General features: G+C 44.7%; 1 protein-coding gene and 1 pseudogene across 8 annotated transcripts in view; one reads left to right on the plus strand and one right to left on the minus strand.

Moving 5' to 3' along the window:
- The window catches only part of RPH3AL (rabphilin 3A like (without C2 domains)), a 937546-nt gene that overhangs the window by 573335 nt on the left and 337106 nt on the right, over nucleotides 1-27105 (plus strand). For 7 of the 8 annotated variants that reach the window (XM_085649361.1, XM_085649367.1, XM_085649362.1 and 4 more), the window contains one exon: nucleotides 10613-10699. The exons of the other annotated variant lie outside the window; for it this stretch is intronic. In XM_085649361.1, the coding sequence (XP_085505487.1) occupies nucleotides 10613-10699 (87 nt within the window). The remainder of the gene's footprint in view (nucleotides 1-10612; nucleotides 10700-27105) is intronic. 8 annotated transcript variants of the gene reach the window in all.
- Nucleotides 2139-3698, minus strand: LOC146858443 (coiled-coil domain-containing protein 12 pseudogene; annotated as a pseudogene).

The following is a 27105-nucleotide window of genomic DNA, read 5'->3' on the forward strand; positions in this document are numbered from 1 at the left end:
TGCTCCTGTTGTGTTTGGTTGGGAGAGTATGGGAATGCAGTGTGGCCTTTGTCGGACGTGTTGTGGTGGTGTCCCTTATTTCCAGGGGCTGCTCCTGTTGTGTTTGGTTGGGAGAGTATGGGAATGCAGTGTGGCCTATGTGGGGCGTGTTGTGGTGGTGTCCCTTATTTCCAGGGGCTGCACCTGTTGTGTTTGGTTGGGAGAGTATGGGAATGCAGTGTGGCCTTTGGGGGACGTGTTGTGGTGGTGTCCCTTATTTCCAGGGGCTGCTCCTGTTGTGTTTGGTTGGGAGAGTATGGGAATGCAGTGTGGCCTATGTGGGGCGTGTTGTGGTGGTGTCCCTTATTTCCAGGGGCTGCACCTGTTGTGTTTGGTTGGGAGAGTATGGGAATGCAGTGTGGCCTTTGGGGGACGTGTTGTGGTGGTGTCCCTTATTTCCAGGGGCTGCTCCTGTTGTGTTTGGTTGGGAGAGTATGGGAATGCAGCGTGGCCTTTGTGGGACGTGTTGTGGTGGTGTCCCTTATTTCCAGAGGCTGCTCCTATCCCGTCACTGTGAACGTGGAGCTGGGCATATACCTGGAGATGAGGTGCAAACAGTGAGTGTACTGAATCTCTCTGAACACAGCCATGGTAATCCCGAATTCACCATTACTGAAGATGAACACCTCAACCTGCGTCAAGAACCTTTGATGCTGCGCTTTGGTTGGTCAAGGTATGATGTTTTACAGTAATCAATATCTTTGCTCTTGTTCAGCGTATATACTCATATGTGCCTCCCTGCTGTGTAGAATATAAACACGGGAGCCCAAAACCCAGTCCCTTGAGCTCATTGCTAGAATGCCTTTGTCTCTTTTTCAGTGCAAAGTATTTTTAAAATTTGTATTCTCTATACCGAGTATCATTTTTACATTGAGAAAACAACTTCGTGTATATAAATGCTCCCCAAAGAGCACACATTGTGCTCTGTGGATATCTTCAGTGAAGGTCCTGCTTCATGGTGTCTGGTAAATGAGAGTGGCCCGGACCCCTGATCAGCCAGGACCAGGAGCTTGTGATCCCCGCTGATGCCAGACATGCCTCCATAGATGTTTCTGCCCAGCAATCCCATGCCCAACTTTCTTCTTTCACCGGGTACGTGCAGCAAAGAAAAGGCAAATTAAAGACCTTACTATTTAACAAACCTCTAGTGTTGTCCTTCACAGGCTGGCCGTGTTTTTAGGCTGTCCCTGCTAATATATAAAGTCTGAATCGATGTTTGTGTGGACAACAAAGTCCCCACTTGAGACTATTTGTCATAAATGAAAATTTTATTTAAAAACAAAAAAGAACAACCATCTGAAATAGGTGGCAAAATATGGGATTTCAACAGTAAAAAGGAGCTGTACATCAGGCATCTTCGCTTTAAAGAAATTTCCTGCCACATAATACAGTGGCAAAGCACTCTCAGGAATCAAACTACCAAGGGGGTGGGAAAGCTCAAACTGAGGGGACTTTATGGAATCCGCACTAAGAGGAATGGAGAAAGAGGAATCAAGGGACCCACCACATGCCGATGCCTCTTAAAAGATGAACAAGAATAGGGCAGAGTCAGACGGATGTTGTTACTGGTTCTTCTTCAGACCCAATAACCTTCTTGAGATGCCGCTATGTTGGGTTTCTTCCTCCCTATCTCCCACAGGGAAATATTTCTTGTTTCCACTCTTGAAGTACCAGGATGTGTTGGGGTAACAGCGTTATGAACCCCAATGTTATTTTGCATATTATTTCGAGAGCACGATCAGTATCTTAAACACAGATGCATTGGGGATTAGAAAGAATCCATCAATTCGTGCTCTAGTATGAAATCTCTGCATCTCTTCAACCTTGCAGCAAATGTCTAGCATTCTAAAGTTACAAACCATGTGTAGTCTTTGAAAGTACATTCTATTGGAACAAAAATAGCTTTTGAAAACATCAGAGGCTTCAAGAACTTAGGCCAAATGGTCCACTTTAGGAAAGTTTGTTCGTGGTCAGGACACCCGAATTCACCGTATCCTAGGCATGGCAGACTGCGGATAGAAATTGGCTGGTGCAGCGCTTTTCAATCATGTGACAGATCCAACAAGGACTCTGTTAACTAGTTATGCCTTTGCACCCCTTTAGTCACAATCCCCATCGTCCTGCTTTGCTGACACCGGGTCCTCTGCCAGCCCTCTGAATCTTTTTTAATTAATTCTGCAATGGCCCTTTGTGTCCTCTTCTCTAGTTTTTCCAGTTTTTTTGCCACATCTTGCTCCAAATCCCCGTCTGACTTTTGTGGGGTGAGGTTAGCCAAGTCCACTGCCTCAATAACTGGCTCTGGTTTCACTGCTTCAAGCTGGCTTATTCACTTTCCCTTCCACTGAAGCTGGTTTTGCCTGTGGCTCTTGCCTCTGTTTCAGATGTATAGTTTCTCAACTTATTCCCTGTGTTTGATACCGCCCCTGTCTTCCCCGTTTTCTATGAACTGCTAATTTTCAGGCTGACCATCATCTTTCGTCATGAGTTGTTTGCTGTGCAACGCTTTCAGTCTCTATTTTCTGTGCAAAGCTTCTAGGCCTGGGCAGAGTTTATGAAGTTGTGCTACATGGAGCTGAGCAGTGTGCCGAAAAAACTCAACAGCGCTACGTGGAGTTCCGCGAGCGGCAGAGTTCGGTACGCCGTGCTGATTTTCAGTGCCAGGAGTTTCTCCCATGCTGTAAAATCAGCATGAACTGCCGCACCGGAGAACGCTGCTTCTTTCTGCTGCTTGAGTAGATGTTCTACTCAAGCAGCAACTTCCTCAACATGAGCGGCAGCTTCCTCAATGCCAGCGGTAGCGACCTGCTGCGACCGTCCACGTTCAGAAATCTCACTGGGAGTTGGTCTAGTGCACGATTTTTCTCACTCGCCAACTTGTTGTTGGCGAGCTGCGCGAGAGAAAAAATTCTGCTCGGAGTCGCGTAATTTTTAAGAACTCCACGCGGAGTGGGTAAAAGTCTGCGAACTCTGCCGGTGAAGCAGAATTCTTCACCCACACCTAAAAGCTTCCTCATGCAGCTTCCTGCCTCCACATTCACACTCTGCAGCACGCTAAAAGAGCTTGAGCGAGTTCCGACTGACCTTATATGTCATCGGCAGACATGCAAGTGGCGGAATCTCCCACTCTTGTGATAGGCTGTATGCGGACGCACTCCACGATTATTACAAATACCTCGAGAATGGACTGAAACAAAAAAAGAACCTTGCACCAAAATAAAAGCGCCCCCCATTAGCGAACAAGATGGCTAAAAAAGTGGTCTGCATTTGCAAATCAGACCAGTTTTGAACTTGTAAGACCCACACACTGCTAAAAAAAAAAAAAAAAGAAAAAAAGGCCCACACACTGACCTGTCAAACCAAGCCCATCAGGCGCTTCCTGATTGGCCTGTAAGGCAGTTCGAACCTGCCTCGGTGTCCAACTCAATAACAAAATATTTCTCTGCAGATCGGTCGTTAACTTGTACCTTGGGCGAGCTATTTGGTTCTGTTCTTTCCGAATTTTCAGCAGATACTGGGGGACTTTTTTGTATCTTGTAAGTAAAATAAAGAGCGTGGAAAATTAATTGGAGCTCTGCATCCTCATTATCTAAAATAACCTGGGCCTGTATGTCTGCTTTAGTTTCAGTAGCATCAGGAGGGAATGCTTGCATCCAAATCATCTACAGATTAGCAAGTGCGAGCAATTAACACATGGACTGCGAACAGATGGATGGCAGCAGCAAGGTGAGATCTCGTGGCCTGCGGCTCTGCATTAATCACAGGAGAGCATCACTTTCCGCTGCTGCTGAATATTAAAACCACCGTCTTGGCTTACTTTTTGTAACCTCGATTAAACCTAGCAGTAGACATTCGAATGGCTTTTTGCCTGTTGGCAGTGCTAGCCATTACTTTAGCCACATACTAACATTTCAGGAAACTTGCTCTCAGCTATGAACAACTTTGACTAAATTCCCACGACCAATAATTACGACGCCACTTTTAATAAGTCACCTCTCAGGAAATCACACTGATGTGTCACCCTATTGCTTTTCATATTGAGACCCAAATAAATGATTATGTGACCTGTCAGTCATAGGTTGCCATAAGCTTTTAGCACAATCTACATGTAGTTTTGTAAGATAGCTCTCAGTGTCTGCAAAAGTGACTGCACAACCTCTTCATGTGTAGGAACTTAACACTTAATCTTGGGCTTTGCAGCATGAACATTCCCGGCACTACCTTCTGCCTTTAGAGGGATCAACTCCCTCTTACCTTCTCACCATAGGATCCCTTTCGCTAATTTCATGTAGGGGGCCATAGTGATGCGCCTGTTAATCTGGGAAGACCAAGCCCATGCTCCCAAGCCCACCCGTGTTTCGTATACCCTTATCTTTCCCTTCTCACTGCTCCGTCCGTCTGTCAAAGCCTTGGAGAATGTTGTTCACCCAGAGTACTTTCCGATGGGTAGGTAACAATCCCAGGGTACCATCTTCAGTGCGCGGGCCCTGGTTATCAAATTCCAAATGTGGGCTAGTTTTGCACTGTTTTCATGTAATATACTAAAGGCCAGACTGGTTCGGTGACAAATCCCTTCGTGACCTTTGCCCCTTTGGAGTTTCGGCATTGAGACAATTGGCCACCGATACCTGAAAGTGTGTTCTTTCTGCAGAGACATTTATCTAGGACCTGACAAGGGCACTCCGAGCCAGCATGCGGGTGGTATTTTCACTGGGGCTTTCTTTCCCTTTTGTTGCTTTTACAGCCTACCCTAAATCATGGGCCTACGGTACTCGTGGTGATCCAATGCCCTGCACTATCATAATTTGCTTTTATAGTCGCAAACCAGTTTTGTTCATAAGGTTACATGAAGTCCTTACACCAGGCTAGTTCTGCAATTCCCCATCTTTGTGCGGGATGCCCATCATACATGGCCATGTAACAAAAAAGAATGTGTGGCCATCTAGAGAGCCTCTCTTAGTTCTGCAGTGCAGGAATGAAACCCTTAAACACAGCTGGCATCCAGCTGTGCTGCCAAATGTAAGGAGGGCTGAGCAAAGGCGGTGCCTTCAGGTGCAGGCATCTTCATGCATGGTAGGTGCTCAGAACTTGGAGTCGTCATTCTTGGAGACCTACTTTACAGCTGGGAGGGTCCTGCGCCAGACAGTCTGTCCCATCACAGTCACAGTAGCCTTGACCTAGTGTGAACTGACCATAATAAATACATGCAGGACATAGGAGCAGATATTGCCCGAGAAGGTCCTGTGGGAGTGATGCAGGCCAGCACCCACAGATAATGATTTCCCAGGGTTTGTGATTTCTACGTTCACTGTGGACTTGTTTTGAAAAGCTATGGACCATGAGCCTGACAGTAGCAATGCTATCCCGATAGACCGGAGTTGGCCACTTAGAGTTCTCCAGCAACTGCTCCTGAAGTGGCACCTGAAGAACCGGTGCAGTCCTAGCCTAGCGTACGCGAAATGTTCAACACATGGGATACTCATTTATATTGCGGTCTCAGAAGGAGACCCACTCCTTTGTGATTTATGAATCGGCATATCAAGGGTAGATTCTTTACAAATAAGTAGATAAGTATAGAAATTGGTGGTAGAAGTACTGCAGTGCCTATCAAACACATCTATGTCTCTGGATTCTCTGATAACTTCGTTTCCACCCACCACGGGTCCGCTGAGCCAGTCCTAAACTTAATTGAATTCAAAAATATTTTTCCTCCTCTACTGCTAATGCGATACCTTCCAATTTTAACAATCAAGAAAATTGAATCCATGGCGTGTTACATTCTATGGATTATTTATTTCTCCAACAGCAGTGGAATATCATGCATTTGTAGAAGGCAACTTTGAATTTACTTATATGGTTTCCTCGCATATGCGACACATATATGATCTTTGCTAGTTATTGTACCCCATGTTGATTTATGTATATTTTGATGTATCCATATAGCTCATTGATTAAATGCTCTTGCAGTTAAACACCTCCTGTCCTATCAAGTTTTATGTTAACATTCATTGTTCTATTGATTAACTTTACATGTCTTTATACTTAGACACATGAATAACCTTTAAGTCATTTTCAGTACAAACCTATAAATGTCCATATCTCATTATATACTGATAACCAAGCTCACAAGAGGTTATTGGGTCGCTCCTATTTTCCTCTTATGCGATATGGGTCATATTTAACCTGTCCTGCTTTATTTATCCAATACATCGGATTTATTTATCCAATAGCAACTTGCATGCTGAGACACACAGGGCCATCTGTGAAATCACAGCAGTGAAATTACAAGTTGCAGAGTCCAAAGTGCTGTTGGCTAAACAAGCTGGGATGGCTTGAAATGACTCACCTGGCAGCCATGCAGTACTTCTTAGCTGCCTTATTTTTTAATCGCCCTGCTTTTTCGTTGAGGAGGGAAGAGACCAATGGAATAATAGTGACAAGTGCTGGGAAGGGAGATGTTGGAGTGGAACCGTCTGCACCCAATGGAAATTGTCGTTCACGTTGACATAAATTGTTTGCATTCTTCAACTATTTCAAGATATGCGACTATTCGCTTTCACCTCAAATGTGGTTAATATGAGATCTCTGCTGGAAGGCTCCTATCGCCTTCTCACATCATCTGAATAGCGCCCGCGTTTGAGATTTTTCTTGTGACACCTCTCCCGTGTACAGAGCTCTTCACTTGACTCTTCACTGTAGATCTAACCGAGATGTGCGCTTCTTGTTCTGAGATTTACTAGAGATGTGGATATTGTTCGTTTAATATTTCTCTGCCTTTGAACTTTGTCTTTTTATTCAAGATTCCACTCTTTTAGATGCTTCTGTATAATAAAGCCTAAACTTCTGCATGGGGACAAATTAATTTGGATACTTCACATATTTAAAATTGTAATGTTTCTTTTTTTTATCTGTTTTTATACATTTTCACATCATGGCAAGTCATACATGAGCTTCAGATATACATCAAACTGGTGCTTGTTAAAGTTGCTTTGTACAGAAATCCGCAGATCAGCTCCACGACATTATATGCATAAAGTACAGACATATTATCAGTTCACCATACAGTACGTATTTTCCGCTTTAATCGTCTCCTAACATGTACGTGTTTTTGACTATTGTGCATCTTTTTTTTATCCCTTTTTTTATTTTTTACTTTTGAAGACGCTCGATCCCTCTAAGTTGAATGTAATTTGCGCTCTTCTGTCAACGATTATGTTTGCAAACAGGTTAAACCATGGGGGGCGAGGGGGGTTGGGTCATAATGTAATGGTAGCAAATAATACATAGCGGGGTTTGATCTAGGCTGCAGAGTTAACGCTTGGACTCCCTGGTTATTCTGTTTTATGAAGAAAAAAATGTGTGGCCATTGTTTGTCTTGGTGTTGGTTGGATTGTAGGGGGGTCCACCTGTCGTTGTGTGTTCTATCTGCTCTATATCTTAGTCAGCATCTTGATTTATTCTTCTTGAATATCTCTTCGTATTAAGTCGTTAGTGTTGTTGGGGGTGAGGTGGGCTTGTTATTATGGATGTGGGACAGAGCTGACAGGATCTCATCCCAGCCGTTAGCAATGGGGATCTTGCGAAGACCTAGTGTGTCTTCCCTATGGAGTCCTACACACTCTGCTTTTGCCCAGGTGAGCATTGAGTATCTCCACATTATGATGTGTGGGGGTTGTGGGGCTTTCCACTTTCTGGTGATCAGCCTCTTTGCTACCACCATCCCCAGATCCAGAAATCAGGAAGTAACTTTACTATTGCGGTTCCTGCAATATAGATGTATAATATATGTATACCATTCTGAGAAAAGGTCTCTACTTGTGCAGTATGCTAGGTCTTCTGCTATTGATTTCCAATATTCGTTCAGAGTAGGGCATCCCCAAAGCATGTGTAGTAAATCAGCATCCGTGAGTGAGCATCTGGGGCATGTTGCGTCTTGGCGTTTGAAATATTGGTTAATCTTTGCAGGTGTGAGGTATGCTCTGTGTATGATGAAAAATGTAATCTGGCATAGACGTGTGTTTCTGGGGAGGTGTGTGGGGCTCTGCAAAATTGAAGACCATTCTGAATTTCCGAGCTGTCGACCTATCTGGGCCTCCCAGTGCTGCCTAAGTGGCGACAGGCTGTATGATGCCTTAGCGAGGCCGCGAACCATTTAGTCAAGTGTCCTCCTTGACCCCTAACATGTACATTTTGCACTGTAAGGTCCGTTGCTGGATTCGTGGATAAATTACTCCATTTGGCGGCGAGTGCTGCCATGAAAGAGCGGCGCAATAGGAATTGCCCAGGGGTAGTTTCTCCTCTTCCATGAGTGTGGTGTACAGGAGTAAAACCCCGCCGCAGTATAAGTCTCCTATGTCTTGGACTCCTGTGTCTCGCCATTGCTGTAATTCTACCGCCAAGGTGGCTATGGTGCCTCTGGGAGTCCCTTCTAATGGGAGGGCGGGAGCATATGGAGTCGATGTACTGGTTATGTATAGTGCTCTGCGAAAGCATTTATGCGCCATGCGAAGCAGTAATGAGTCTGGGGTTTTGGTTTTGGCACAGGGGTGGAAAAGCCTCATCAGGTCTGGGAGTTGCACAGGTGGGAGTGTGGTTGCTGTATCTTCTCTATATCTGTCTGCCATTCATCTGGCCACCCACTGCAGTTGGGATAGCCAGGTAGTATTGTTCTAGTTTCGGGACTGCTTGGCCCCCTTGGTCTACTGGCAGATACAACTTTTAAATTGCTACACGATGTCTTGAGCTTCCCCATATGCAGTCTTTGATCAGATTCGCTAAGGGGCAGAAATAGGATGGGGGGACGTATAGTGGGAGGTTCGTAAAATAGTATAAGAAACGGGGGAGATTACCATCTTTGTCAGTGCCACCCTACCCGTTACTGATAGTGGCACGGTCTTCCAAAAGGCCATTTGGGACCTGACTGCAGTTAGGACTTTGCCTAGGTTTCCATCTAGTAGATCTGACGGGTTACGATATATGCGTATCCCGAGATAACGGAATATGAGTCCACACCATTTAACTCGTTCTCAGTTCAGTGTGTAGCCCTGGTCTATTTTGCGTTCGCCAAAGGAGTATAGGCCGGATTTCGGGACATTCACCTTCAGTCCTGATATGGTAGCAAATCTGTCCACTGTGTGTGCCAATTATTGGGGTATTTGGTGGATGTCTCTTACGTATAGCAAGTGATTGTCTGCATACAGTGATATGACATGTGCGGCATCTCCCAAGGGGATGCCCTCCCCTATTTCCGATCTGAGCACCTCTGCTAGTGGCACAATAGCTAAGGCAAAGAGCAGTGGGGAGAAGGGGCTTAGCAAGGTCAGGTGGTACCCGGTGCGAACATTTCTTGTCACCCCCCCTTGAGTACAAGCTGCAGAGACAGTCTTCGGCGGAAACACCCCTCCCCTTCCTTATCCATACGCTCTCAACCATTTTGTCACCCCCCTCAGTGAGGACACCCGGGGCGTCCTGCACCTCCTTCCAACGCCGCTGGGCATCCCTGCCTGGTCCGTTTGCACACCTTTACCAGTTCCGACATATAAGGGCCTGTTTTTACCTGTACCGTTGGGCGCGTCATAAATGTAGTTGAACCATGCTAAGTAAAATAGTCCCCTGATTTGTATTTTTCTAATGCTGCGTAGATAAACGCCCATTCTAATGAATCGAAAGCCTTCTCTAGATCTAAAATCAGGCATCCTGCGTGAAATTGTAACGTTTCTTGTAGGAAAAAGCCACACGCCCTTTCAGACCACACACTACATTTGTAGAATATAATATTTTACACACCATGATCAGCAGATACAAAGCTAGCAACTGACTCAGACTGGTATTTACATGTTGAGCCTAGTTTTCCTGGCAGAAGTAAGCAAGCGTCATCTTGAAAGAAATGAAACACCCTTAGCCCAAGGAGGGCCACCTTGCATTGTTATTCCACTTATCTCCTGGTACAATCTGAAATCCGGAGACTCCTACTCAATCCGAGCACGAGCAGCAGTATGAACATCTAACGGGGCCAACCTTACCTGTCCTATTTGTATCCTAGTTCAGGTTTTCTTCCTTGTGTGATACTGATACATTAGAGAGACATAGGGAAGCCATACATTGAATCTAAACGAAGGCGGTGAAGAAAGATTTGAATGCAGGTTTGAGAAGCAAATGGGAAATAGTACTGAATGCATCAAATTTCTTTAATCTTTGTCTGGCAAGTGGACCAAGATATTTCATCCACAAACCAAGCTGACAGATTTCCATGTTAAAACTGTCTCGCTAGTAACCCATAATTTCATGACAATGATCACTTATCTTGACCACCATGCAATACTGAATGTCTCATTATCTCTTCAGCTTTGAAAAATATGCCTGCCCTTTGTAGAGTCTCCTGAGTAATGGCACCGCACTCTCCACCAGAAAATGTCTGAATCCCATTTAACGAAACGCAAAAGTCTGTTCAGTTTTAGAAATCTCCACTTTGACATTTTAGCTCTAATGGAAGCTGGAAGTTTATGATGGTTTGATATATTATTGTAAGCCACCCTCCATTTACATGTTTCCTACCGTTCTCTGACTTCCTTTTTAGAAAGTATGCACTAAATGTGGAATTGAAACCCTTGGCAGCCAGAAGCGACCGCTGTGGCTCTGTAAAATCTGCAGCGAGCAAAGGGAGGTAAGAACAATTAATTATTTAAGGATAATCAGCTCTGAAAAATTCCTTAGTGCTAGATGCAAGAGGATTTCATCAGGAATATTGGAAATAATTTGTTTACTTGGAATCATGAATTAACATTTACATTACCACATTCCACCACCCCACAGCTATTTTTAACTTGTGTCCCTGGTCCCTATGAAAGCTCCACCCTAGCAAATGAACCTAATGGGACCCTACTGGTTGCAGCCAATGTGGCCCTCTCGGGGCCTGTACGTAGACATCTGTATGTAGACTTCTTGTGTAACAACGTCCCCGCTGTATGTCAGACGTAAATAATATGCAATGCAACACAACTCTCAAGTGCCTGTCCACTATCTCTTCTTTCACCCCTTGCTTTCCTGTCCTATTGTCTTCTTTCTCTCTTCTACAATGATAATGGCATGTAAGGGTTAGCTAAAAGTCATAATGTCAAAAAGCGATTGGAATAACCTATGCTACCCCTGTAACAGTATTGCTAATGTGTTCTTGTAAAAAATTAATAAAGCATGTTGAAATGAAAATAATATTGAGATTTGGAATAAGGCCCTTATGTAGCGACTGGCCGGCTGTAATTTGGCCCTGCAGGACAGCGGACGGATGTGCCCCTATACCCTGAAGGAGTGCAGCCCACCATATTTACAGTTCCTAACTAGGCAGGCGAAGAGTTTTGTGCCGGCAGCAAGGCCGCCATCATGGTGGCTCCACTGGCGCTTTGTTGAACAGGCCCCAGGTTCCATGCGTCTGCTCTGCAAAGTTTTTTTTCTATTACAAAAACAAACTACCAGAGCTTGAGCTTGTGATTGAAAGACAAAAATTCCAATCGCCTAACAAGCTGGGATTTTCCTCACAGGAGGTGCAGGTAATTTTGTTTCCCTGTGTATCATCACCAGGTTTTCCACAGTGGCATTGAACAGGAAAACATTGCAGCGGAACTTCTACCCTAAGTGGGGCGGTTTTTCTGAAATAGTTTACCCAATGTCAGTCACGTGTGGGTAAAAGGTTGCCACTGGCATAGCCAGCGTAGGCCTCGCCATTGAAAACATGAAGGTCTCCACACCAGCTAGAGAGGGCAAACTGTGAGTTTGGCAAACAGGGTACTCCTGATGTTTTTGGCAGGGTAACTTCTCTGCAAAACTCTAATAAAGGCTATAAATCTTTTTTTATACCGATATATGCATATTTTATTCATTTTCGAGGCAAACTCTTAATTCGAAAGCCAGAATCATTATTCAGAATCTGAACCAACTTTGTAGTGCTCTTAGCAGATACTTCACAGTTATTAAGGATTGAGCAAAAGGCTTTATGCAGATATAATCTGTAAAACGGGGTAGGGGAGACAGAGAGAGTATGCTGTCTAAAGATTGGGGGAAACAGAGTATGCAGTCCAAAGATGAGGTAGACAGAGTGTGCTGTCCAAAGATTGGGGGGAACAGAGAGAGTATGCAGTCCAAAGATGGGGGTAAACGGGAAGAGTATGCAATCCAAAGATGGGGGGGGGGGGCAGAGAGAGTATGCAGTCCAAAGATGGGGGGAAACAGGGAGAGTATGCTGTCCAAATATTGGGGGAAGCAGAGAGAGTATGCAGTCCAAAGATGGAGGGAAACAGGGAGAGTATGCAAGTATGCAATCCAAAGATGGGGGAGACAGAGTATGCAGTCCAAAGATTGGGGAGACAGAGAGAGGGAGTATGCTGTCCAAAGATTGGGGTAAACAGAGAGAGTATGCTGTCGAAAGATTGGGGAAAACAGAGATAATAGGCTGTCTAAAGATGGGGGGGAACAGAATATGCAGTCTAAAGATCGGGGAGACAGAGTATGCTGTCCAAAGATGGGGGAAACAGAGAGAGTATGCTGTCCAAAGATTGGGGGAAACAGAGAGAGTATGCTGTCCAAAGATTGGGGGAAACAGAGAGAGTATGCTGTCTAAAGATTAGGGATAACAGGGAGAGTATGCAGTCCAAAGATGATGGGGAAACAGGGAGAGTATGCTGTCCAAAGATGGGGGAGACAGAGAGAGAGTATGGTGTCCAAAGATTGGGGGAAACGGCGAGAGTATGCAGTCGAAAGATTGGGGGAAACAGAAAGAGTATGCAGTCCAGAGATGAGGAGAAACAGGGAGAGTATGCTGTTCAAAGATTGGGGGAAACAGAGAGAGTATGCAGTCCAAAGATGGGGGGAAATAGGGAGAGTATGCAGTCCAAAGATGAGGGAAAACAGAGAGAGTATGCTGTCCAAAGATTGGGGGAAGCAGAGAGAGTATGCTGTCTAAAGATTGGGGAAAACAGGGAGAGTATGCAGTCCAAAGATGAGGGGGAAACAGAGAGAGTATGCAGTCCAAAGATGAGGGGAGACAGAGAGTATGCTGTCCAAAGATGGGGGAGACAGAGAGAGAGTATGGTGTCTAAAGATTGGGAAAAACAGAGAGAGTATGCAGTCCAAAGATTGGGTAGACAGAGTATGCAGTCCAAAGATTGGGAAGACAGAGTATGCTGTCCAAAGATTGGGGTAAACAGAGAGATCTGAAAGAGACAGGTTAGTGATAGATTCCTTACCTTAGAATATCCCCAGGCGTCAGACTGGATCCGGAAAGATTTTCGTCAGCAGTACCCCTGCGCGTCGGAAGGTGGCATCGTGTGGCTCCGCGTCTGTCGCTGGCGTCGTAGGCGCCAAGATGACGTCACGGACTCTACTTAGGCGCCACCCATGTGCGCTGACGTCAGTTCTTTCTTTTGTCGCGCCAGCAAGCGCAGATCCGGTTAGAGCACGTATCCTAGTCACTTTTTGACTAAACTTTTGAGTCTTTGACTCCTGGTGCCACGTAGGGATGCCTGGACTTAAATCCTGCGGGGCCTGTTGCCGTACTGTGTCGCTGGCTGACTCTCATGGCGTCTGTCTCTACTGTGTGGAGCGCGACCATGACTCCGGGTCATGTTCCGACTGTCTGCCCATGGCTCCGATGCCCTTGCGGGGGCGGTCCCCTAAGCTACTGGAAGCCCGGCAGTCGTCTCTGCGCCGTTCGAGGTCATGGGGTCGCTTGAAAAATCGCTCGCGGAGCCATCGTCATCGCTTTCCGGGGTTGAAATCTGCCCACTCGGATTCGGGTAAGAAACGTCATAAGAAGAAGTCGAAGAAGCGTTTCCGCTCTCCGACGTCCCCTCGACGGTCTCCGGGCGTGGACGAGGGGGCCGGTGGGAATTCCCCCACGGCTCCTTTGGAGCCTGTGAGTCCCGCGACCTACCCACCTTATTCGGATCCGTCGGCGACTCCTGCCCTGGTGCAAGATTTTCTTGCAGCCATGGACCGCCTCTTCAGGCCTCAGGCTCCTGCCGGCGCACCACCCTCCTCCCCCCCCCCCCACCACCACAGCCTATCCACTGGCATTGGAAGTAGGGGACGACTGGGAGGGGTCTGAGGACCCTCTCGCATGGCAATGTGGGTCAGAACAGGAATGGATGGAAGAGCTAGAGGATGCCAGTGGCCTTGACCTCTCCTCTGAGCCTGGTTTTCTTCCTCCTCCTGCTGTGGCTATGGAGGAGGGCGCCACTTACACTATGGTGCTCCGTAGAGCAGCTGAGGCCCTTGACTTTGACCTGCCTACAGTGACCCTCAAGACTAACCTCCTCGCTGAAGTACTTCAGCCGCCGCCAAGCTCTTCGGAGCCCCTGCTTCCGTTCAATGAGGCATTTCCTGACATCTTGATAGGCACCTGGTCTAGACCGGCCACGGGGGTTCACGTGGATGAGTATGTGGCCCTGCTTTTCTGTCCACCCACCCAACCCTTCAGAGCCTGGTTCTCCAGGCCTCCACTTCGCCAAGTCGCATTCCCTTCCGCTACGCCGGATAGGAATCCAAAAAGCTGGAACAGTTCGGCAAGAAACTGTTTTCATCTGCCAGCTTAGGGCTGAGGTTGGCGAACACCGCATGCCTCTTGGGCGCTATTTCCATGCTGTGTGGGACACGGTTGCGCAGGTGCTGCCTCAGTGTCCGGAGGGGGCTCCGAAATGCTTTCCCAAGCTGTTCCTGAGGGGAAAGATGCAGCACAGTTCGCTATTGGGTGTGGACTAGCCACCGCGGACTCACTGGGTAGGGTGATTTCCACAACAGTGGCCCTCCATCGTCACGCCTGGTTGAGGTCCGCTGTTTTTGTCGGGGATGTACAAAGTTCCTGTTTGGACATGCCCTTTGATGGTACTCGCCTGTTTGGCGATAAGGCAGATAGTGCGCTGGAGCCTTTTAAGGACTCCCGGGCATGTCGCCCAAAGGGGCTACTCCCTCCCCTTCGAGACTGCCCCTCCAGCCGTTCCACCGCATGTCGGGGGACCCTTTGTGCGCATCTCCAGCAGGGAGTCACGGCCGTCCTGGCCAAGGGGGCCATCGAGCGTGTTCCTGGGTCAGAAGTGGGACGTGGTTGTTATTCCCACTACTTTCTGGTCCCCAAGAAGGAAAAAGGGGGCCTCAGGAACGTCAATTGCTTCCTCCGGAAGGAGAAGTTCAAGATGTTGACTCTGGCTAAGGTCTTGGCTGCCCTTGACCCTGGAGACTGGATGGTAGCGTTGCACTTGCAGGACGCATATTTTCTTGCATTTGCTGGGGTTCTCCATCATCCTGCCGAAGTCGCACCTGAGTTCCTCTCAGAACCTCCCCTTCATCGTAGCGGTTCTGGATTCAACGCAGTTTTGGGTTTATCCTCCTGCGCAGCGAGTCCAGGATATTCAGGCTATGATTCCAATCTTTCGGCCTCTTTCCCGGGTTTCAGTCAGGATGACCCTCCCGCTCCTGGGCCTAATGGCCTCCTGTATCCTGCTTGTGCCAGGTGTCATATGCGGGCTCTGCAGTGGGAGCTGACGTTCCAGTGGGCACAGCATCGGGGCAACCTGGCCAATCACGTCCAGATCTCGGAGGGCGCTGCACGACAATTGCAGTGGTGGCTCACGTATCGCGATTGGGTCAATAGCCCTTCCCTCTGTCTGGGGAAGTGTAGTGCAGGTGTTCACGGACAACACCACCGTCATGTGGTATTGCAACAAACAGGGCGGGGTGGGCTCTCTGCCTCTGGATATGGCTGGAACATCAAGGCATTCCCTTGGTGAAAGTATAGGGAGTCCAGGGATCTATTTAAAAATCCCTGTCACCTACCAAAAGGACACCCTCGTTTTAATGAAAGGTAGTGAAGGGATGGTTAAAAGATATATCGGGACATATGAGACCTAATTATGACACTCATGTCCTACTCTGTGGGGTGTGCAAGGCCATCCCATTCTTTTTAAACATATGCCTGTTGTGTTCAATCAGTGGAACACTGGGATATTAGGTCCACCTGTAATGGAGGAATTTCTCATACGGCAGGGTGGCTCAGCCCCAAGTTAGGGCTGATCTGACAAGGGCACATTCGTTTTTTGGTATTTGGCTGTTGCAAGGGAGAGCACGAATGCCTGCCTTATAAATCTCTCTCCTTCCCCAAGCCCTACTGAATTAAATGGGCAGTCTTGTTATGTAGGACAGCAGTTTGGCACTGATTTGGTAGCTCTCATCTTGTTCAATCTTAGCTCCGCTTTTCTTTGTGCTGTGAAAGATACGAAAAAACTCTTTTTATGTATATTTCCAGAGGTTAATTTCCCTTCAAATCTTCTTCCCATTCTCCTGCGCATCAATTAATTCTGCTCTCTCCTCTAGCATGAGGCCTGTGATCGGAAACAATAGTAGCCAATAAGTGTCAACTCCTGTCCCAGACAAAGCCACCCATCCAGCTTCTCTGAATGCTGGCTGCAGCCAGCAGGTTATACTGATTGAGCCAGATAGATACTGCAGTGTACGTTTGGAACCTGGGGGCACATTTTACTAAATTCAGGCTGGTTGCAATGCCTAGGGCTAGCCTTGCTCAATCTTGGGCCCTTGCATCCATTCTACTGACATCTCCATTGCAAAGATATGACATGCAATCTGCCATTATCAGCATTAAAATATGAATGTATGCCTAGCCTCCCCTGACAGCAAACATTAGACTACCCACTGCTACTTTAAGGATGGGCACAATGTCTCAGGCTAGCCTTGCTGATTTCAGGATTCTTGGTCCCATCTAATTGCCCTTCCCTTTGCAAAGATGTGACTCAGAATCTGCCTTTATCACGTTGAGAACATGAAAGTACATAAAACCTCTTCAGCCCAAAAAAAAATCAAACTACCCACTGCCAATTCAAGACTGGTTGCAATATCTCCAGGTAGCCGTGCTGATTTGGGGACTTGGTCCCAATCCTACTGACCCTCAGCATTGCAGACCACAACCTACTGTTATTGGCATTTGAAGTTTAAGAAATGCAGAATATGCAGTTTCTATTTACACTCCAGGTAAACAGCACTAGTGTACTTAGGTGGAATATCCACCGACAAAGGTGGCATGCTTCATCACCAGGCAGCTCCTCGTTGTGCCAGTGCTGCAAAGCCAAATGGACTCCTGTTAAGGGTCTCTTTACCACAGTTCTACAACTTGTCTGGCAGTTAATGAAGTTTACTTGAGAATGACCATAAGTCAACCATACTTTCATTTAGAGTCAGCTATTTACACTTCACTTTAATTAAAACAAACATGTTGCTAAACTCAGTATAACCTACAGAAACACTAAAAAAGCAAAACACAATGTGTGTATTTTCCTATACTTGGGTAAGTGGCAGACATCAGGTCCATTGGGCAACTTAGCCAGAGAAATAGATACCTAAATTACATCTCCAAAAAGACACACACACAACAGTTTCCCCTCCAACTACAAACAATTACAGTGTTAGGGTGTATATGGCACTAATAAAATGTTTAATTATGTAACTTCTTGGCCAAGGGGGTATTTGCTATGATAGAAATGCAAATCTTTAAAGAAATTCTAGAACATTTAACAATACAAAATAGAAACACAATGGTTCAGATTTACAACACTTTTTAATTACATTTCCAACTTCTAAACTGCGATGCTGAGACTGCTGCAGGTTTCCTAGACATTTATGTATATCACAATGTACCTTTGTACATTTTCGGAAGTAGAAGCATCACATTGAAGTGCTTTTGTTTTTCATGTGTCTGGGAAAGATATTTGTCCTGATAGACAACATCCTTCCACTGCCCTCCCCAAAAATTGGTTGGTTTGCCCTACCCATTTCCAACCTGAAAATAGATTTTCTCCTAGTCCCAACTAGAATACATGTTTGACCATGTCCAATGTACAACTTTTCAAACCTGGATGTTCATCTAGTTGTCAAGATAGGCCGACCTTGTAAGACCCATATACCTGCACCTGAGCGCAGATTGGCCCACATGGAAATTCAGCCATACTTGAAATTCTGAAATGATCTAAAATTCAACACCATATGTATGCTGATGATACCCAACTGTATATGAAAATTTCTTCTGCGGAAGACATTGCTACTTTCAACCTTACACTATTAAAACCCTATAATGGTTATCTCACAACCACCTTTTGCTAAATTCACTCAAAACAGAATTCCTCTTGCTTGCCCCACACAATCATACTGCGCCTATTCAGGACTGGCTCAAACAGCTAACATCCCTCAAGTGCACCCCACATATATTTAACTCCACTAGATCCCTAGGCCTAATTCTGGACAAATGCCTAAATTTGCAGGATCACATCAGTGCTACAACAAGAGGAGCCAATTACCTAATCTGAATATTAAGGAAAATCAAAACGTTCCTGCCACCCTCTGACCTGCAACAAGCTGTCCAGTCCCTTGTGATCTCCCGTTTAGAATATGGAATTGCGACCTTGGTTGGACTCCCCAAAACCAGCTTGGCACCTTTAAGAGCCACTCTGAACTCTGCCCATCACCGGCTCAAAAAAGTGTGACCACATCACACCTTATCTATGCCAACTGAACTGGCTGTCCATTGACGCAAGAATCATGTATAAGTTAGCTTGCTTGACTCACAACGCACTGCACCCTAACACACCCTCTTACCTAGCAAATAAACTTGAACTATCGGATGGGATTCGGGCACTAAGAAGTACAAACACTTTACTGCTGAAACCCTTTAAGTTAAAAAAGTAGAGAACTTACAACTGCACTTTCTCCGGTCGTGCTCCAAGAATATGGGACGCTGTCTCGACAGAAATCAGAACAATCCCTTCATCCTCCTCTTTTAAAAAAGAAGTCAAACACCTGCTCATGAAAAGCCACTGGAGACAATAATTCTGTAACTTCTTAAACTTTTGAAATGACCTTCCATCCTTGTCCTCCCCTACCTCGATGCAATACGCTTAATGTTCAAGATGCTGATGTTCATATCCATTGGCCTTATTATGCTCTTAATGTTTTTGCATAGTTTTCTATGGTTTTCTACCTGCTCAAGATCAACCAGCAGACGACGTTATACTTTGCCCTGTCACCGGCCGGGTCAGTAATCATAGGCTCGATCATGAATAGACATGTGAGTCAATAACCTCACATACTATTTGAAATGACCTCACAACTTTGACCTTCCCGACCTTCGTTTCAATCTACCTACTGCTCAAAATGCTGATGTCTATCTGCCTTTGTCTGTAATCTGTTTTTACTGTTGATTCCGATTATACCTTCCCGCTCAAGTCTAACAAGCGGGCGACAATCTACAGCGCTCTGATACCCTGCCGGGTCATGTTGGTGCTTTATAAAACTTTTCAAATAAAAATTAAATATGTTATATGACTGCCTGTTCAAACCATTGCGAATTCTGGTGGTCAGTAATGAAAGTTTGCACTTGTAAGTGAATTTATTAGTCACATACATGTGTTAATAAGGCCCAGTGTAGGTGACATGAGGCATATCACATCCTGTGAAAGAAGACAAAATCACTTTGGGACTGGGCAGTTGACAACAATGTCTTTCTCTCAGAAGAACATCCTCCAGCCCTTAACAACAACGGCTGGATGCCCCAAGTTGCTCCTGTTGCATTAGTAGTTGTATCAAGTCCTGCTTAAGGTGATCTTCAGATATTTGGGTCAGTTCCTCTTAAACCTTTTTTGCCACCTCGATGAGCAAGAAATGCTAGTTCTTCAACAGCAGTCAAAAGTAACCGGGATCCAGGGCGTACGCCTCTACGATGGCCTTCAGCAACATTTTGCCTGAACTTCCCATTCTGTAGAGAACCAGGAACATGATGTAAAAATGTATTTTTCGATATTTAGATTGCCTTTTAAATGCAGTTGAACATTTTTCTCCCAATTACATCACAAACAGCAAATGAGACCAGTGTTTTTCACTTCAGAAATAAGGATAACCTAATGTGATGGGAGATTTTGTAGACCGAGTATGGAACCCGCCCTATGCTATGCGGATTTATAGAGTGCGTAGCTACCCAGCGGCTTCTCAGCGCTGCATGAGTCATAGTTTGCACTTGCGAGTATCTAGGACAGTAAGCGGGTGGGTGTGGGGGCGAGCAGGGGTATAGTCATGTTTTCAGCTGTCTTTTTTTAATCCGGTCTTAAGTTTGTTTTCTAGCTCCGCAGGCATTGAGTTCAATAGCTTAGGGATCAGATACGAGAATGATCTCGCAACATGTCTGGTCCTTTGGATTCAAGTTACTTTCTGGAGGCCGAAGTTGAAGTATCTTAATGTCCTGCAGGGAGTGTACGATGACAGAGCGGCCCTATTCAAAGAGGATCCCTTGTGGTTGATTCCCCTGTGTGCCGAATAGAGTGCCTTGAATTTTATCCTTTCCTCCACTGGTAGCCTGTGGAGGGAGGCCAAAGCACTTTGTACTGAGATGTGTTTGGGGAGCTTGAAGATAGTTATAGCTGCCGTGTGCTGAACTACCGGGAGTCTCTTGGAAATGTATTTTGTTGATCTAATGTACAGGGAGTGCCTGGACCACTGTTTTCCTGGATTGAGTGATAGGAGGTCTGGGAGTTTGCATAATGTTCTGAACATGTCAAAGCAAGAAGCCATGCAGTCAGGATTAATAGTATTTAGAATTATGGTAAACAGAGCCTTTTCATCTTTAAAGTTGATTTGCGGCCATCAAAGATATCTATACAATTTCACTTAATAATGTCTCCCTTTACCTAGTATTGAGATGCTACCATGGGAGTTCACGGTTGAAGATTCCCAAATTGCATAATCTCTAAGTGAAAGACGTGAGCTCAGGTTGATGAACCGAGTGCATAATAGTAGTGCAGCCCTATCAAGACCAGTGTGAAGAGGGCATTTGCCAGAGCACAATCTCCTGGACCTCAACTTGGGAGTTGGCTGGATGTGTGATCAAACCACTCATCTAACAGATGTTAGGCGTCAGTCACAAAGTCGGTTCCTGCTTCCTTGCTTCAACATAGGTTGGTATTGTGGCCCTCTTCTTCTGGAGAGTACGGGATGTAGTCAAGCTTCGGGAGGGTTACTGGTCTCTGTTGCTATGAAAGTAATAAATGGATTTCGGAAAGCAGGCACAATGCAAAAGGCCTGCTGTGAAGGAAGCTGGGAGCCATTTCTTACTTGTCAAGTATCCCAAAATATGGTCTCCTCTACCCTTCTAGGCTGAAAGTCTTCTCCATCTGCTTGCCAGTATATGTGTCTTGGACTCTGCAAATAATGTATCCGTGCCAATGTGTTCTTGTAACTGATCAACAATACTTATAGCTCATTCTCTCCTCCCCTTAATTTATGGTTTCCTTTTATCACTACGATTGGCAATCCAAATTTATTATTACCTATTTGTTGAGCCCTGTTCCTTATTCCTACAGTCATTAAGAACAGTAAGCACTGTATATTTCTTTGGACCACTATTAAAAATCTGGCAGTACAGTTGTATAAAATGCATTAAAAGGTAGCCTCCATCCAGACAGGTTCTGAAATCCACACCAACCTCTGTTAAAGTGAAGAGAACACGCTATATTTCTCTGCATTTGTCGCATTTCCATAAAACCTGTCGGATGTTTTCAGAGCCCCGCTGTGGATAATGCCTTTTCCCCATGCCATGGTATTGGGGCATGATGGATAGCATCTCCCTTGCAGTTAATAATGTAAGCCTATCCTTTGTTCATCTGCTGCAGATAAGGCCTTTCCCCTCACATACATATTAATCAAGTCTGCCAACTGAGCAAAATTTCTTTATCTCCACATATTGGAATTTTCCAATTAAAAGTGACATGCACCGTAGCGGTGCAGAGATAATTATAATACACATAGCATTTCATATTATGCCCGTGGAAGTAAGATCTCTCTTTCAAGCCTTCTGCTGCAGGCATTTCCAGGGACCTGTTCTCGTAAGGAAGATAAGGAGTACGGTTCGATTATCCTGCCACCAGCGTCAGGGCTTCTACTTGACAGGGTTCCTGGAAAAGTGATTAAATGTGGCATGTTAACGCCTTGTCCACCTTCATTCCCTCATCAGTTACCTTACCCACGAGTACTCATTGCTCGCAGACGTCTACAAAAACCACTGATGGTTGGTATGTTGTTAAAGCAGTTTTCATTTTAACTGGTCAACCAGTCAGCTAAGCATATTCGCAAGGAGTGGAAGCACACATTTTATCCAATTAGTCAACCAAACCAGAGACATTTTATTTGCTGCTGCAACAGTAAAGCCTTCTGTGCCAAAACATGTTAAAGCTCCTCTCTGTCCCTGTGTGCTACACAGGTTTCTTTAGCATGTTTCCTCCTGATTATCTCTTAGCCCCTCTGCTGTCAGATTGGTCAGCTTTGTGGAGCTATCTCAGGCCCCCCAGATCTCAAAATACATTTCTCGATGATCATTGTTTCTGCTTTACAGTTAGGAGCACTCATTGATGTCACCCATATGGTAAGCCTATGGATCCACATGAATAATCTATCCCAAATCTGAAACGCTTAGTTGGATTCTTCAGAATTCACTTGTGTTGCTAGAGATAATGTTTTCGTGTTTTTAGTATCTTTAAAACCTCCCACGAGTGGGATCATCTTTCTGCTCCTATATCATATCTTTATTGCACCTTTGATATTTGTCTTTCACCCTTTAATTTAGATCTTGTTGCTGACCTTCTAGATGTAAGCTCTCATAGTATAGTTGTTTCCTGAAAGTAAAAAACAGTTACGTATAGATGTGACCGAAGTCTAGACACACACCACCACCCAGAAGCCAAGACCATACATGTAAACAATTTTGATCCCTCAGTCTGTCTGGTCCCTTGATCAGTGTAGGGAAGACGGCATCTTGAAGTACTCTTAATAGCTGTACCCTGTAGTTTATTGCCAGCCTTCATTCTTCTTGGGCCGACGGCTTTTGGAATTTCTAACACTGAGCCATTGCATTGACTACAGATACATATGTATATGTCATATCGCTTCCAAGTTTTGAGTAATTTCTGTCCATAACTCAACTAAAGCCAACGACACCTTTTATCACCTAACAATACCAGCTCTATTTTAAGAGCCTCACATGGGTTTCTGTTTCAAGAGATGTTCTTCAAAATCTTGACTCTGATCTCCATATAAATAATTGCCATCCTTAACGTTGTGAGACTAAATCATAATCAGGAGCTGTAGACCTGGTGTCGGGCAGGATATTGCTTTTTATGGTGTCTGCTAAATTTCCCTTTAGGTTCAATTGTCCGCCCACAGAATATCATACATTATTATGGAATGGTGGGATTAAAGTCTGGATGATGTTTACATATTTTGAGATATATACTGTTGAATCATTTACCTAGCGTTTGTGTGGTTTTTCTAAGCATTGACAGAGGTTTCATCCTGTCATTCAAAGCTTACATATGCAGACTCCCTCTGTGTGTGCTTCTTGTCGCCTCAAGCAGTCTTTCTGATTGTTCTGTGAATGAGTATTCCTGCCACTCTGAGCTGTATCTGTTTGATATGGTTGGCTCATAAGAGGCTGTCTTTGCTATACTGTCTTTCTCCGTGGGGTATCAGATGTCTCTGTGTGCCTCTTAAACCACAGGTGTTCCCCTTGATAGGCTTTAGTTTTCATCCAGTCTTCCTCATATATAGGAGTGACGCGTTGCCACGCTTCCACCTGATTGAATTCCAGTTTGTCTTCTATTGTATGCTGCTCTACACCCATGACAGCGTAATCTCACTTTCCTCTTCAGTATAAACAAATTTAAGAATATTCTACACTACTAGAGTAATCGTTATAGTAAACTGCTTCATGGTACTCATTTATGCTAACCCACAGAAATCTCTTTGCTTCTGGGCCTGAGTGTGGAAGCAATCTCTGGTTTGCTGCCAATATCTTCATTGTACCATTGTGCCACAATAACTTTGCAGGCTTGTAACTTTGTTCAGTGCTGCATTGCTTCCTAGCCAGGTTCATTCTATGCCATTAATTTGCATTCATGCTGGTCTCATTTACAGTTGTACTTTTGCTAATAGAACATTCCAAGGTTTTCTGACTGTTCTCAAGACTACTGTCCGTTGACCATCCTGTTTTTTCTAGTTATTTCTATTTTCCTTGGATGCTCTCAATCTTGGATTACAGAATATGTATTTTTTCAAGGATTATGTATTTCTCTGTTTAGAGTGCTTGCTTTTGAGCACTGTCTTTATTTTATTTTCCGGCCTTACAGAAGTAAGTGTTTGTATTTTTAGGTCTCGCCTCAGACAACACAAGCCCTGATGGTTGCAAGACATTTTGTTACATAACAGTGGGCTTAGAGCTTGCCTAAGACTAACCATTGCTTGGCGTCATTGTCCCTTTCATTTGCGTACTTCAAATTTGTCAACTCCCGTTGCCTTTCCTTCCTCTTCTTGTGCTTGTCCTCTCCTGGAGCATGGACGCACTACTGTGTCCATTCATGTGCTCCTTTTTCTTATGCTACTTTTGTTTAAGAATTCTACAAGAGTGCCTGTAATTTCCAGCTGTCTAGCACTTGTACTTTTCCCCCACCATGTTACACCTTCATTCCCCTCCTGCCCACACTCTGTTGTCCGTGTTCTTCTCTGTTTGCTTGCCTGCACCCCTTCCACTCACTCTCTGTTGTCCGTGTGCCTGCCCCAGACCCTCCCGCTCTCTGTTGTGTTTCCCCTAGCCACTTCCACTCACCCTCCATTGTACGGGTGCTCTCCCATCCCCTCTCGCCTGCTTTCCCTCCCACCCATGTCCTTCTCTACCGTCCTCCCTCCCTCCGTGTTGCCTCATACCCCAGTCCACTCTCCCATTTGGGGACTGGGTTGCGGGACGAGGACAGGAGGGACTGGAAGGCAGACCACACTGTTATCATTACTTTTAGAAAAGCACTGTGATGCAGCCAGCGCATCATAGCGATTGTTGAAAAATATTTTTAGCCATGCTGAATGGTAGCCGCTTTGCTGTACGACATAGCTACAAATCATTGTCAAAGTTGGTATTGCCCATGCGGTACAGCATGAACAAAAGGCACCGGCAGACCCAATAGTTCACAAAGGCAAAACATATTGATTTTTCCAGTGCTTGTCTCTACTGTGATTAAGCTTTGCTCAAAGCAGTTCTAGATTTGGGTTTATAACTCTCTCAGAGAAGCATTGTTTCTTAAATGTCTCCATGGCGCCTGGTGGACCCATCTACTTGGCAACACAGATTCAGATTTTCTTTGGCCAAGTTGTCCCTTTCCACACAATGATCAGCAACATCCCGATTTAAAATGTTATACTTATCTGAGTTTTGAAGGTCATTTTGCTGTTGGAACACTTAGTTTGACTTTCTCCTCTCTTGTAATTGTACAGCATATGCTTTTTTCTGCTGAACTTGATGGTTTGCATGTCTGCTTGCCCTTCTCAGTACCACAGTCTGCAAAAAGGTTTTGAATGCTGGTCTTTTTGTTTTCTATTCTCACCTGTTGTACTTTAAGTCCATAGCACAGCGAGTTTGGGATACTTTATTTTGAGGTAGACTGTTTTATTGGGTAATCCCTTAGAGTATATTGTTCCAAAATTGCACTAGTCTTTTACTTCGGAGAAATAGTAATTTATATAGAACATTGGTATGCTGATTAGGAAGAGTCAATGATAAGAAAATCATTAAGTAAACCCAATTTATTTAACAAAACATATCTTTTAGTAGATACAGAAATCAAAAATTACTTTCCTGACTTGTTGGGTGGGTTATATATATATATATATATATATATATATATATATATATATATATATATATATATATATATATATATATATATATATATATATATATATATATACATGTAGATATATACATTTGGGAATAATTTTGTTATCTTGTGTTTGAATTTTCAATGGATTACAGTATTTAAACTGGGAATGTAACATATGATTTGCACAAGTTGGATCGTCATTAATATATTCTAAAAATATATATTCATGTTGTCATAAACACATCAGCAGATATAATCGATTATTTATTTTACAAACTCATCATGTTGTTGTTCTACGCAAAGTACAGATTTTTAATGTTAAAGTCTTTCTTTCATTTCTGTCCATCATGTGATGTGGGTGTAAGCATTTTTAAACGCCGTCATACGCAAAGTTTTGTTCATGTGATCAAGGCCGTTCGCCGGCCGAAACGCGTCATGACATAAGGGAGATTTGAGAGCTGAATAAAAACGACAGTATCTACCGACGAAGAGGAGTTCGTGCATTCTTTCTTTTCCTTGAGAGAAATTGGTGAATGCTCTGTGTTCATATTCGTATCGCCAGGAAGTGGGTCTGCTTCCGTCTACGAACCCCCTCCACGCAAGTAGGCAGCCGTTATCAGCCAACGAGTTCGAGTAACGGTCCGGGAGGACATTCTACAACGGCAGCCCCCTGTGTCAAGATTTCCTCATCCGAATCGGCGAACACGGCAGCAGACGGGTCGGAGGACGCGCCGCAGCAGAGTTCGTCGGATATAAGTGGTGAGCGAGATTAAGCATACTCACAGGTTGGGAGGTGTCGGTGCATACACAGTTTCCCAGTGCCGCTGAATTGTTTTCGCGCTGGGCTCCCATCAATAGTTTGAATATGTCAATGGACGCTTTGCGAGATCGTGAGGCCGCTGCTGACGCTCTCTTTAGCAACACACCTGGTTCAGTGGCACCTAATTCAAGCACAGCTACTACTGGAAATAATTCTGATGTCATATCCTTGCTTAAACGACTGGAGAAATGCATGAAAAATGAGATTACAAAGTGGTGGGAACATAAGTCATTACAAAAGTATGAGGAGGCGGGAAGAGTGCCTCGCGGTTTAAGAATTTTTGTAGCACCCTCTTATGAAAATCCTAACCCTGAGATGTTAAAGGAATGGGCTGCAAATAATCTGGCAGCATCAATGAACATGGTCATCATTCTTATTAAATACGCCAAAATTGATCGGGAAAGTTTATTAAAAGAAATCGAAAGCATCAACGAGCAACTTAATAAACTGGAGCAAACCGACTATATCACCAAAACGAGGCAAGAAATTGGCGAAAGGATGAAAAAACACGAG

This window comes from Triturus cristatus, chromosome 3_2 (genome assembly GCF_964204655.1).
Source record: "Triturus cristatus chromosome 3_2, aTriCri1.1, whole genome shotgun sequence".
Lineage (NCBI taxonomy): Eukaryota > Metazoa > Chordata > Amphibia > Caudata > Salamandridae > Triturus > Triturus cristatus.